At 43.0% G+C, this 13,128-nt stretch overlaps 1 protein-coding gene across 2 annotated transcripts in view; it reads left to right on the forward strand.

The window, feature by feature from the left end:
• snx25 (sorting nexin 25) overlaps positions 1-13,128 on the forward strand; it is a 53,274-nt gene that overhangs the window by 7,331 nt on the left and 32,815 nt on the right. For both annotated transcript variants that reach the window (XM_033974137.2, XM_055224951.1), the window contains exons 4-5: positions 5,250-5,334; positions 12,698-12,914. In XM_033974137.2, the coding sequence (XP_033830028.1) occupies positions 5,250-5,334; positions 12,698-12,914 (302 nt within the window). The remainder of the gene's footprint in view (positions 1-5,249; positions 5,335-12,697; positions 12,915-13,128) is intronic.

Here is a 13,128-nt window from a genome sequence, read left to right on the forward strand (position 1 = left end):
TGGGGCCCTGGTAACGTCAGTCCGGGCGATGTAAACTGGCCTTGTTTGGATTTTTCTTCATGGTGGGCTTCTGAACCGCTCTTAGTCAGACCCGTCTCCAAGGACCTGTTTTCCATGGGTGACCCTACCAGGGGCATGAAGCCCCGACAACATAGCTCCCAGGATCATTCGGGTGCTCAAACCCTCCACCACGTTAAGGTGGCAGTTCGGGGAGGGGCCATTTGATGTAACTTTGTGATAGTCTGACTAGACATTTTCACAATTTGCGGTCATTCGAAAAAACAAAAAAAACAAAAACAAACGACAACAACAAAAACATCAGAACATGTTTATGGAGGGTGTCTGTGTAGACCCTCAGTCATCCAGGTCTGATCCACCAGCAGCGTGACCACCAGAACTAAAGAAGTGGCTTGGATGAACAGCGAAAGGTCCTTCACTCCTACAAGATTTTGTCCAGTTGACAGATTTTAACTTTGTTGTTTGCTATGTTTATGGAGGTCTAAACTACATGGTTAGCTGCTTTACACAGAATAAGACCCCATAGAGGCACAAGGAGGGCATCTTGACAAGCAGAAACATTTCAGAACATGTTTGTGGAGGTTGTTTAGGCAGTGTTCTATCAAAATGACGACTGGATTCGATCAGTTCAAATCTCAAAAGTTTATTCCCCTGACAGTTGCAATCTAATACAGTACCCGGGGTCAAATGATCTATCCCTCGTATGTGCAGCAGGCAGTCTGTCTGCCTTTCCCTGGCCCCACAACATACAAATTTAACATGCAACATGAATATGCAAATATTATGTTGAGCAGGTTGAACGCCCCCGGTTCCTCCCTCCGGCCTCGTTCATCTCTCCGGGCTGCACCAATCTGTTTTTCCGGCCTTGAGTCTCATCTGACCGCCTTGTCCCTGTAAAGGAGTGCCTACACAACCCCAACAGTTTCCCATAATCCATATCACACAATGTTGCCTTTAACATAGTTTCAGTGTTAGGACATAGTGCTCAAACTTTAGTATAAGCATGGTGCTTGTCAGACGACATGATTCACATCCTACAATGTTGCCTTAACTTGGTAAAAGAGTTTCTGGCAAAGCACCAACTGTCCTCCCATAATTCACGTTTTACAATGTTACCTTTAACCTAGTTTCAGTGTTAGTACATGGTGCTCAAATTTTAGTATAAACATAGTGCTTGATAGACGACCTCCAAAAAGATACAACATTCAAAAGATATATGAATTCATTATAAAAATGGTGATTACATGACAATATTCAAAACCTATATGATTTCAGTATCAAAAGATATATATGTATATGTGATGCCCCTAAGAAACTTTATTCAATCAATATGCATTCCATATTTTTGATATATGTATTTGTAATGCAACTCAGAAGCTTTATTACTTGACATACCCTTCAAGGTCTAAACTACAGGGTTAGCAGCTTTTATAATTCTTAGTGCTATGGATAAAATATTAAGAAACAATGTAGGCATCGCCAAATTTAACAATAATGAAATGTCTATAATGCAAATGTTTTTAACAGATTATTCTCCAACATTAAATCAAATCCAAACACCTCCATTTTGATCAAGTTCTGCTGTCTGATATTTTCAATATTTTGATCCTTTCTATGTCCAAACCTTAGACGATGACACAGACCCAAGAGACTCCCTCTCTCCCTCTCCCACTAATTCTCTCTCTCTCTCTGTCTCTCTGCGTCTCACTCTCGCTGCATCTCCTTCTCCATCTCCCCCTCTCTTTCTCTTATCTTTGTCCCTTCTTTCTTTTTCTGCTTCAGTTGTTCATCAGAAGTGAATCATCTTTCTTTTCTCTTCAGTGATGTTCTGCCTGTGTGACTTCTTCTATTTCTCTCTCCTTTTTTCCTATTATCTCTCTCACTGTCTCCTTTTTCTTTCTCTCTTATCTCTCTCATCTTCTCTCTCTCTCTCCTCTTATTTCTCTCTCTCCTCTTATCTTTCTTTCTGTCTCTCTCTCCTCTTATCTCTCTCTCTGCAGTCTGTCCGCTTCAGTCGTTCATCAGAAGTGAATCATCCTCCTTTTCTCTTCTGTGATGTTCTGCCTTCATGACTTCTTCCTCTCCATCTCTCCAACTCTCTCCATACTCCCCCTCTTACTCTCTTCTGTGTCCCTCTTCAGCTGTCTCTCCCCCTTTCCTCACTCTCTCCCCTTTCTCTCTAAGTCATCCCTCTAGCCATTTTCTGTTCTCCCTCCTCCCTCCATCGCTTTCTCTGGACATAGATGATAAATGAGACCACATTTGGACATTTATTAATATACATGCTGGTACTGCACAATAAATCAAGATTATATTGTTTTGCCTTGGATTGAAATCACTACACCCCTATATTCCCTTAGTAGTCTAATTAATGATTCATTTGTCCTTTGTGTTCATTGTGTTCATTTGTCCTTTGTGATTGACTCAAATCATGTGTAGGCATTTTAGTGGAAATAGAATAGCTTAGGGTACAGTCCCTGTAGTTTAGACTATTGTCACACATTTCAAACTCTTATTTCAGTACTAAGGAATAGAATATCAATTAATTTCTGAGACCATTATTACCATTATTAAATGGTATTCAAGTCATTTCTTTAACCATGTTGTCTTACGTATTACATATGTGTAATCCCTCAGTCATCCAGGTAGGTTCCATACTAGACTATGTGGGCTTATACTTACACAATCATTCTAAAGCTATTCAGCTATTCTGTCCTGTGAATGTGCAAAATGCAAAATTTTATTTTTGAGTACAGTAAATTTCGGATTATAAGCTGCTACTTTTTTCCACGCTTTGAGCCCTGCGGCCTATACAGCAGTGCGGCTTATTTATGGAATTTTACTGGATAACGGCCCCTGGGGGGCGCTCTCTAGCTGTACACGTAAAAGTGAGACAGACATGGGGAAAGATTCTGCTCTGAAGAATTCACTAGTTTTGATTTTGAAAGATCATTTTGCGCATCATGAAATGGATATGATGCAGTTTTTAAGATAAAGAAGGAAATAAAGCAGGGGTCGGCCTTTAACACGCAAAGAGCCATTTGGACCCACTTTCCACGTAAAATAAAACACTGGGAGCCACAAATACTTTTTGACATCTAAAATGAAGATAACACTGTATAATAATAATAATGTAACGGAATAATGTAGGTTTTATTTTCACGGACAAGCCTTCTACACGTGGCAGATAAATATGGCAAAAATAACTTAAGTGCATAAAAAATACAACTCACCAAACTGCTGCATCAGTGGGAGCCCTGCACTTATAATGTGATTATATGTCTACTCTGCTCTGCAGTTTGTTTAAAAAAACAAACAAACTCTAAAAGCGTATCGTTTAATCCCAGGTGCTTATTCTCCATGTGTCAAAGCAGTTTTGAAGGTTTCATTGCCTCATTTGCTTTTCCCACATATTACGCAGAGCGGACTCTGCGCGTGAGTCACCTGTAGCGACAAACACAGATTTTAAGTAGGCATTGTCTGTTAAATTTATTCTTTCTTTTTCTTGGAGGTCGTAGTCTCCTCTTCTGGCTACTAGAACTTTTGGGCGACGTGTCTGATGTGTTATACGTGATACGTCATCGCGGAGACAAGAGCAGATAATATACTTGCTACTACATCAAATAGATTTCTGTGGCGATTTCCAGCAGGATTTTCATGATACATCTATGGGCGAGCTTATTAGTGTGTCATTAGGGACGGGCGAAAGTTGCTCCTGACCCCTGTGCGCACAGCGTCTGAAAATCAGGGCTCTTCACGCAGGACTGTGAGCTGTGTCAGTGTCTGTGTGTGTGTCTGTGTCTGTGAGACGTGAGCGGTGTTTGTTTTGAACATTGTTCCGCGAGTGTGACGCTTATTTTGAGCAACGAAAAATAAGAAAATATAATTTTATTTTAAGATCATAATAATCTTCCAATTTAAACTACAACAAAAAAGAGCTAACACAAATAAAATACACTTCAATTAAATACTTAAAATTTATTTTCCCAAGCCACGCAGAGCCGCAGTATAAGGTTGAAAGAGGCGCATGCGGCTCCGGAGCCGTGGTGTTGCCGACCCCTGAAATAGAGCCACTGCACGTGAGCTCGGCATCAATGAATCCAACTTGGTCAATGTAAAAAGACGACAAAAGTTTTCAGAGGAAATAAAAGCAGATTTTCTGTGTTGGTGCAGTTTTATTTTCTAAACCTGCAGGTGTGTTCATCCCGTGTTGATGTTGTGTTGGTGCCAATTTTCAGGCACAGTTTAAAAAAAAGCGTGTCTTTCTGTGTAAATATCTCATGTTACAATATGAAAACCTGCGGCTTATATTCAGGTGCGGCTTATATATGTACAAAATTGATTTTCTCTTCAAATTTAGCTGGTGCGGCTTATATTCAGGTGCGCTCTGTAGTCCGAAATTTATGGTATATCTCCAAAGGAACAGGCTTTGACAAACTCTCCCTCTCTGTAATATGGGGTTTTAGATAGTTATTAGAAAAAGGCTTATACATGCCAATACAATTTCAAGCACCAGGAGCTTTTATCCATTAACCTGATGAAAGAAACAGTATGTTACTTTCTGTAGGTGTCACCTGCATGATTCCATGGAATTAGGAAGTTAAAACCATACTTCGGAATATTCTCCATGGAAATAAATGAGTTTTATATCATAAGTGGAAGATTATAGCCAGGAGGCACTCCTCTAGGCCAAAAAAGAGTCAGGTTTGTGGAGATGCAAGCTTGCTCACAGTAAGGACCAAGTTTCTCATTGCAATAAAAGTGTGCTTGCAAAGTTGAGTACTGTGGCTTTAACTATGACTTAAGTCCAGTCCACTATCTTTAAATGTGCACCGTGTAACCTTTCTTTTGGATGGTTCACCAGCTGCCTATCTGAAATGTTACAAATCATGGCATTACACATATCTCTATGTTTTTATTAATTTAAGTGTTATTATTGCTAAAAATACATAAAAAAAAACATGAATTCTTACCATGATCAGACTCTCGTCTGCACAGATCTGATCTGATATCTACCTGGTAGAGTCACCTGCTTGTCTCCATGGAGATAGATAAACAAACTAGGCGAAGCAGTGACATCACTATGGAGACACTGAGAGACATCTTCACCTGAAAAGTCACATAGAGCATCCTTAACAATTTTTACCATGCATCGGAAGTTGTACCATTTGTACTATTGGCTCTTCCTCTCTCTTAATCTGGTATTGATTTTAGTTTTGTTTTTATTCCAGGGGTGTTTTGTAATGCCAGTGCCAGACCCGAGCCAAAGTAGAAGAGTGGTGGTGTCACACAATGTGGACAAGTCGCTCAAAGAAGGTAAAAAAGGAAATGGTTATGCTTTTTAAGTGTCTTTATGGAGATGTTATGACTCCGCTTAGAATGTTCCACAGTATAACATTACATTAAATTGTTGTGGAAAAAGATTCCTTTTGTAGGCTCTGATGAATGTTGAAGCAAAGACAGAGATTATTTCTTGCCAGAAATGGGTCCAACAGAGTCTCTCCCAAGTCAGACCCCCAGTGATGCAAATCACCAAGTTTATATAGTTTGAGATGACCAGAGGACATACATTTCAAAGTAAGGATGTGACACTGCTACCGTGGTGTGGTCAGACAAGCTCCTGGAGGCATTCGTGAGCTGGATCCCCTCAGGATGTAACATGTGGAGTTAAAACAATACAACGTGTGATACACTTCAAAGGAGAGAGATCTGAAAGCCAAACTCTTCACATGCAATACAAACACATCTTAACGTGACAAAGTTTACATGAAAGGTTTCTTTAACTGCCAAACAAATAGGTTTATAGTTACAAGACCAAGTGATTCCTAAAAGGTAAAATAATCACACAATATTTTAATTTTGTTTACAGTATCTATCTCTATGGAGACAAGCAGGCAACACCACTGGGCAAAGTTACAAGTCAGAGAGACAAGCAGCTAGGGGATCTAAAAGTTGCATAATGTACCTTTTAAGTGTTATTTAAAAAAAAAAAAAACACACACACACACACACAAAAATTCACAAAAACATAGGTATCAAATTTACAAGTAGGCAGCAGTAGCAGTTTACATTAATGGGTCATTACAAATGTCCGGGCCAGATGGAGTACTGGGCCGGGTGCTAAAAGACTGTGCTGCAGAGCTGGCGGACGTCTTCACCTCTATATACAACACCTCACTGTCCTGTTCACTGGTCCCAGCTTGTTTCAAAGCAGCAACCATTGTCTCCATCCCAAAACAGTCAAACGTCACATGTCCGAACGATTACAGACCTGTGGCACTCACTTCCATTCCCTCCAAATGTCTGGAGAGACTGGTCATAAAACACATCAAAGCCGCTTTGCCACCATTCCTGGATCCATACCAGTTTGCATACAGAGAGACCCGGTCAACTGAGGACGCCATAGCCACGGTGCTGCACACACTACTGGAGCACCTGGAGCACAAGAACACCTATGCTCAGCTCCTCTTTGTAGACTACAGTTCGGCCTTTAACACCATCCGGCCATACAAACTTCGGTTCAAACTCCACCAACTGGGACTTAACTTCTCTCTGTGCAACTGGACTGTGGACTTTCTCACTAATCGTACACAGAGTGTCAGAGTGGGCAAGAACACCCCCCCCCCACCACCCTTGGTGTCAACACTGGGGCCCCTCAAGGGTGTGTTCTGAGCCCTCTGCTATACACTCTTTTCAGCCATGACTGTCTTTCCTCCTCTGCGTCCAACCTCATCGTTAAGTTTGCTGATGACACCACAGTGCTCGGCCTCATATTCAACAACGATGAGATTAACTACAGGAAGGAGGTGCAACACCTAGAGTCATGGTGCCACCACAATAACTTGGTTTTAAATACTAAAAAGACCAAGGAGATTGTTGTGGATTTCCGCAGAAAAGGTCACAATGACCACCTACCTTTCCTCATTGGCACCGAGGCAGTGGAGAGGGTGAGCAGTTTTAAATTCCTGGGAGTAACCATGACTGAGGACCTGTCCTGGGGCAATCATATAGCCGTACGGAAGGCCCAACAGTGCCTTTACTACCTGAGGAAATTGAGGAGTGCCCACATTCCCAGACCTCTGATGTTGAACTTTTACAACTGTGCCATCAGCAGCGTTCTGACGTATGGACTTCTAGTGTGGTTCTCCAGCTGCACTAAGGCTGACCAGCAGGCACTCCAGCAGGTAGTGAAAGCAGCCGGTAGAATCATTGGAATGACTCTGCTGGAAATCAGCACCATCTACTCCACTCACTGTCTGAGAAGAGTGCACAACATCCTGCGGGACCAACATCACCCTGCATACCATCTTTTTCACCTGCTGCCCTCAGGGAGAAGGTACAGGTCCATACGGGCCAGAACATCCAGACTGGCCAACAGTCTGTATCCACAGGCTGTGAGGCTCCTGAACTCTGCCCCTCTCTCCCCCCTTGGCCCCTCTCTGCCCCCCTCTCACGGACCAAAAAAACCCATATCCAACTCTTAATAACACTGAACTGGTTACACTGTTGTTGTTTTTTTTTCCGCCATGATTCTCAGGTCTATGTCTGAATGTCCCTGTCTGTGCATGTGCTGCCAGAAGAACCGTCTCATGTTGTACTGAAGCCACACTGGGTCAATTGTTTACACTTGGGTTTAAGGGGTATTTATTATTTGTGGGTTTGCACTTTATGGGATTCTCCAAACACAATTTTGTTGTTCTTCTGTGACAATGACTATAAATAAATAAATACTGAAATACTGAATACTGAAAACAAACCTTTTATGGACGAATAAGTGAACCAGTAAACCAGAAATGTCCATATAAGTGGTTTGAAATGGAAGAGCATCTGCAATTAAAGAATAAATCCATACAAAACCATCCATGCAAAAAGATATTTTATGGGCAGCTGAACAGGTCTGCACTTATGCAGAGTAAATGCCAGTGAAAAGTGTGGAACCTTGGATCACACTTCTAATGAAATGCCTGAAGGGCTCATCACATGGAACTAAAAACATATTCCACTGTTAAAGCAGACCTATTCTGCAAAAATGACTTTTCAGAGCTTTTAACCATGTTATAGTTTTTCCCCTTACTCACTCACCTGACGTTGTATCTGGAGTGATTCCTGCATGTTTGAGCAATCTTAAATGGCTTACTTTCAAGGTGCCATATTGCTGATAAGCTCCCATTTTCACTGCCACGGTACATGCTCACTGCCCTGTACTTGCTTTGTTTTCCAGTTACATTTTCTTTCTTTCATATAGTAATTTTGGTACAAATGAATAAAAAAAATCTAGTGTGATGTGCAGCCATCCATAGGAGGGGTTCTTTGTTGTGATGACATTTATGGTGATGTCAGCTCCCACTGAGCACCACGGTTTTCTGACATGGAAGTCAGCAGACCTGTTTCTTAAGTCGTTTTAGATGAATATTCCAATTTTTTATTTGCAGATTATAACATAATGATCAACTTGGGTCTTAGATTATAATTATATAACAAACGCAAACACAATATGTCTTCTTTAAACATTCAGCGTGCTGCTGCCAGTAACAGTTTAGTTAAAATGTTCATATTTCGTGAACCATACTCATAAACACATGGTAGTTTCATTAGAAATATTCAAAGGAAAACAGGTGATCTGAAACCCAGATATTTGAGATAAGAGAACCTTTATTTCTCACACAATGTGGAAATTCTAGTGTTGCAACGCAGAGTTTAAGAACAGCAAAAGAATAGAAATAGGCACTCAAAAATCAAGATAAATATTAGAAAATAAAGTTAAACACAACAGTGGAAGTACACACAAAGTCACAGTGCCTCTTTTTTATTACATTGCTAGTGATTGCTGGCCCTGTTTGACTTATAACAGTTCTGAGACGTTTTCTTCAATGCTTTCTTTGTTTGAGAGCAACCCTGATGATCATAATAATTTCACTGTTATTATCCTGTCGATAAATAACAATTATCCAATCAGGACCTCTGTGTGCTGTCCAACCACACAGTGCAAAAGTTTCAGCAGAAATCTAACTTTTCACACAAGTAGAATATTAGTTTTAAGACAGTATGATTTTAACAGTCTAAAATTCTGTGAAATCTGAATTTTTACCATAAGAGGTTTACAGGTGTTTCTTTATTTCATTTGTGCATGTTTGAATAATACTCCAGATTTAGTCAATCTCTGCGTCCACATATGCAAACACTGATATGAATTTGAAGATAAAATGCCATACTCAACGACGTGGGGCCGTCCTCCCGTGGACTCACCACCTGCGAGAGGGGAATGTCACCTTGCTGGGGGGGAAGGAGCCTGAGCTTGTGCGGGAGGTTGAGCGTTACTGGCTAGATATAGTCGGCCTCACCTCCACGCACAGCTTGGGCTCTGGAACCCAACTTCTTGAGAGGGGTTGGACTCTCCATTCTCTGGTGTTGCCCGCGGGGAGCGGCGGCGAGCTGGTGTGGGCTTGCTCATTGCCCCACAGCTCAGCCGCTGCGTGTTGGGGTTCACTCCGGTAAACGAGAGGGTCGCGTCCCTGTGCCTTTGAGTCGGGGACAGGTCTCTCACTGTTGTGTCGGCCTACGGGCCAAGCAGCAGTGCGGAGTACCCGGCCTTCTTGGAGTCCCTGGAAGGGGTACTAGACAGTGCACCAACCGGGGACTCCGTTGTTCTCCTGGGGGACTTCAACGCCCATGTGGGTAACGACAGTGACACTTGGAGGGGCGTGATTGGGAGGAACGGCCTCCCCGATCTGAACCCGAGCGGTGTTTTGTTATTGGACTTCTGTGCTAGTCACAGTTTGTCCATAACAAACACCATGTTCGAGCACAAGGGTGTCCATCGGTGCACGTGGCACCAGGACACTCTAGGTCGGAGGTCGATGATCAACTTTGTTGTCGTGTCATCTGACCTCCGACCGCGTGTCTTGGACACTCGGGTGAAGAGAGGGGCTGAGCTGTCAACTGATCACCACCTGGTGGTTAGTTGGATCCGCTGGCGGAGGAGGAAGCCGGACAGACCTGGCAGGCCCAAGCGCATTGTGAGGGTCTGCTGGGAACGTCTGGCGGAGTCCTCTGTCAGGGGGGTCTTCAACTCCCACCTCCGGGAGAGCTTCTCCCTGATCCCGTGGGAGGTTGGAGACATGGACTCCGAGTGGGCCATGTTCTCCACCTCTGTTGTCGATGCGGCTGCTCGTAGCTGTGGTCGTAAGGTCTGTGGTGCAATCCCCGAACCCGGTGGTGGACACCGGAAGTAAGGGACGCCGTCAAGCTGAAGAAGGAGTCCTATCGAGCCTTGTTGGCTCGTGGGACTCCTGAGGCAGCTGATGAGTACCGGCGGGCCAAGCGTGCCGCGGCTCGGGAAGTCACAGAGGCAAGAGTTCGGGGAGGCCATGGAGGAGGACTATCGGACGGCCTCAAAGCAGGAGCTGTGTTCGCATTGCCGGCAGTAAGTCAGACCTGTTCCCGGTGCATGTTGGACTCCGCCAGGGCTGCCCTTTGTCACCGGTTCTGTTCATTATATTTATGGACAGAATTTCTAGGCGCAGCCAGGGGCCGGAGGGGGTCTGGTTTGGGAACCACAGGATCTCATCTCTGCTGTTTGCAGATGATATTGTCCTGATGGCTTCTTCGAGCCAGGACTTGCAGCAGGCACTGGGGCGGTTTGCAGCCGAGTGTGAAGCGGCTGGGATGAGAATCAGCTCCTCCAAATCCAAGGCCATGGTTCTCGACCAGAAAAAGGTGGTTTGCTCTCTCCAGGTGGGTGGTGAGTCTCTGCCCCAAGTGGAGGAGTTCAAGTATCTCGGGGTCTTGTTCACGAGTGAGGGAAGGATGGAGCGGGAGATTGACAGGCAGATCGGTGCAGCGTCTGCAGTGATGCGGTCGCTGTATCGGTCCGTTGTGGTAAAGAAGGAGCTGAGCCGGAAGGCGAAGCTCTCGATTTACCAGTCAATCTACATTCCTACCCTCACCTATGGTCATGAGCTCTGGGTAATGACCGAAAGGACAAGATCGCGGATACAAGCGACTGAAATGGGCTTCCTCCACAGAGTGGCCGGGCGCACCCTTAGGGATAGGGTGAGGAGCTCGGTCACACGGGAGGAGCTCGAAGTAGAGCCGCTGCTCCTACACGTTGAGAGGAACCAGTTGAGGTGGCTCGGGCATCTGCTCAGGATGCCTCCTGGACGCCTCCCTAGGGAGGTGTTCTGGGCATGTCCCACCGGGAGGAGGCCCTGGGGAAGACCCAGGACACGCTGGAGGGACTATGTCTCTCAGCTGGCCTGGGAACACCTTGGGGTCCCACCGGAGGAGCTGGAGGACGTGTCCGGGGTGAGGGAAGTTCGGGAGTCCCTGCTTAGACTGCTGCCCCCGCGACCCGGCCCCGGATAAGCGGAAGAAAATGGATGGATGGATGGATGCCATACTCAATGCTAAAATGCTGTAACACTCAATATAATACACTAGCAGTCAAAAGTTTAGACACTTCTTCCTTAAGTACCTAAAATGTAGAAAAAATAAAAACCTTGAAAGAGATGTACAATATATGGTGCAGGATGTGAGGAAATATGTAGCAAGAAAAAATGTGAAATAACTACATTTATTTTATATTCAAATCCTCAGAGTATCCACCCTTTGTTTTATCGGCAGTGCTGCAAACCCTTGGCCTTCTCTCATTGAACTTCATGATGAAGTCTCCTAAAAGATATTTACTTCACAGCTGTGCCACATCAGTGTCAAGAAATGATAAAAGTGCAAATCAGGGTTAAAAGTTTTTAATCTAAAACCAGTTTTGAGTTAATTTGAGTTAATTTTGTGTTTGCTAAATGCCATATATGTCATTCATGGTTTTGATTCCTTCACTTAGAACCTACAATGTAAAATAATCATGGTAATAAAAAAGAAAAGGAAATGGAAAAAGTTTGCCCAAACTTTTGACCGATAGTGTATCTAATCGTGGAAAATGAAAATCATATATTGTGTAACTCTATTCAGATCAGCTATTGTATAACTCTTTTTCTCACTTTCCTGTCATTCTGCACTCTCATTACCTCCTCTGTCAGTTTGATTCTCTTTCCCTTTCTTCCCTTTGACTCTTTCTATTCATCACTAATATTCAACTCTCTCTCTCTCTCTGTCTCTCTCTCTCTCTCTCTCTCTCTCTCTCTGTCTCTCTCTCTGTCTCCGTATGTATGTATGTATTATTTTATACATGAATTATTATTAAATGCAATGATTGCCTTGCTACATTCAGGAGAAAGCTGTCAATGGAGCCTTCAGAAAAATTACAAAAGTGTACCTTTTAAAACTATGGAAATTTGATCTACCCCTGCTGCTGAAACTAACGATTATTTCAGCAGTCGACTAGTGTGAATTGAGAATATTTACAAGTAAAGTGTATAATTGATGAAAATCTGAATTTTTTTTACATTTTTTTTATTTTTTATTATTTAATAAAGCCACCATCTTTGTTCTGTAAAGTCCAGAAACAATTATGATGATCAAAATATGACTAGGATTACTTATTATAGAGTTGTTAAGTGTGATGTCACTTCCAGGTCCAATGCAAGCAGCACTGTGACAAAATTGTTACAAAAGAAAAGAAAGAAAAAAAGCCAGTTGGGCCCAGAAGCGACATCATCTTTCGAATAGTCATTGCAACCCTATCTAAACCTCAGTTTATGACTTCCTTCTGTTTTCTCCCTAGTATTTGACTACGCGTACAGAGACTACATCGTCTCCTGGTACGTGCCTCTGAGCCAAGATGAAGGCCAGCTGTACTCCATGCTGTCTGAGGACTGGTGGCAGATGATTGGCCAGCTCCGAAGTAGACTGGCTCATATTGACGTGGTCAATGTGGTCTGCTACGACTCTATACGAATACTACACACTCACTTCACAGACCTTAAGGCTGCCTCAGCAAGGTATGATCTAAAGGCCCTGTACCTGATTTTTACGGTCTTAAAAACATGAAAAAAGTTTTGTTTTTTTTTTACTTTTTGCAGTGGTCCAAAGTTATTGCTCACTTTCCTTATGCATTCAGAGCATTCTAATCATTTACCTTAAAAAAAACGGTGAGAAAATAAGTTGTTCACTTTCTATAACTTGGATTATAATGATAAAAAGAACAAGAGAAAA

Source organism: Periophthalmus magnuspinnatus, chromosome 10, assembly GCF_009829125.3.
Source record: "Periophthalmus magnuspinnatus isolate fPerMag1 chromosome 10, fPerMag1.2.pri, whole genome shotgun sequence".
Taxonomy (NCBI): domain Eukaryota; kingdom Metazoa; phylum Chordata; class Actinopteri; order Gobiiformes; family Gobiidae; genus Periophthalmus; species Periophthalmus magnuspinnatus.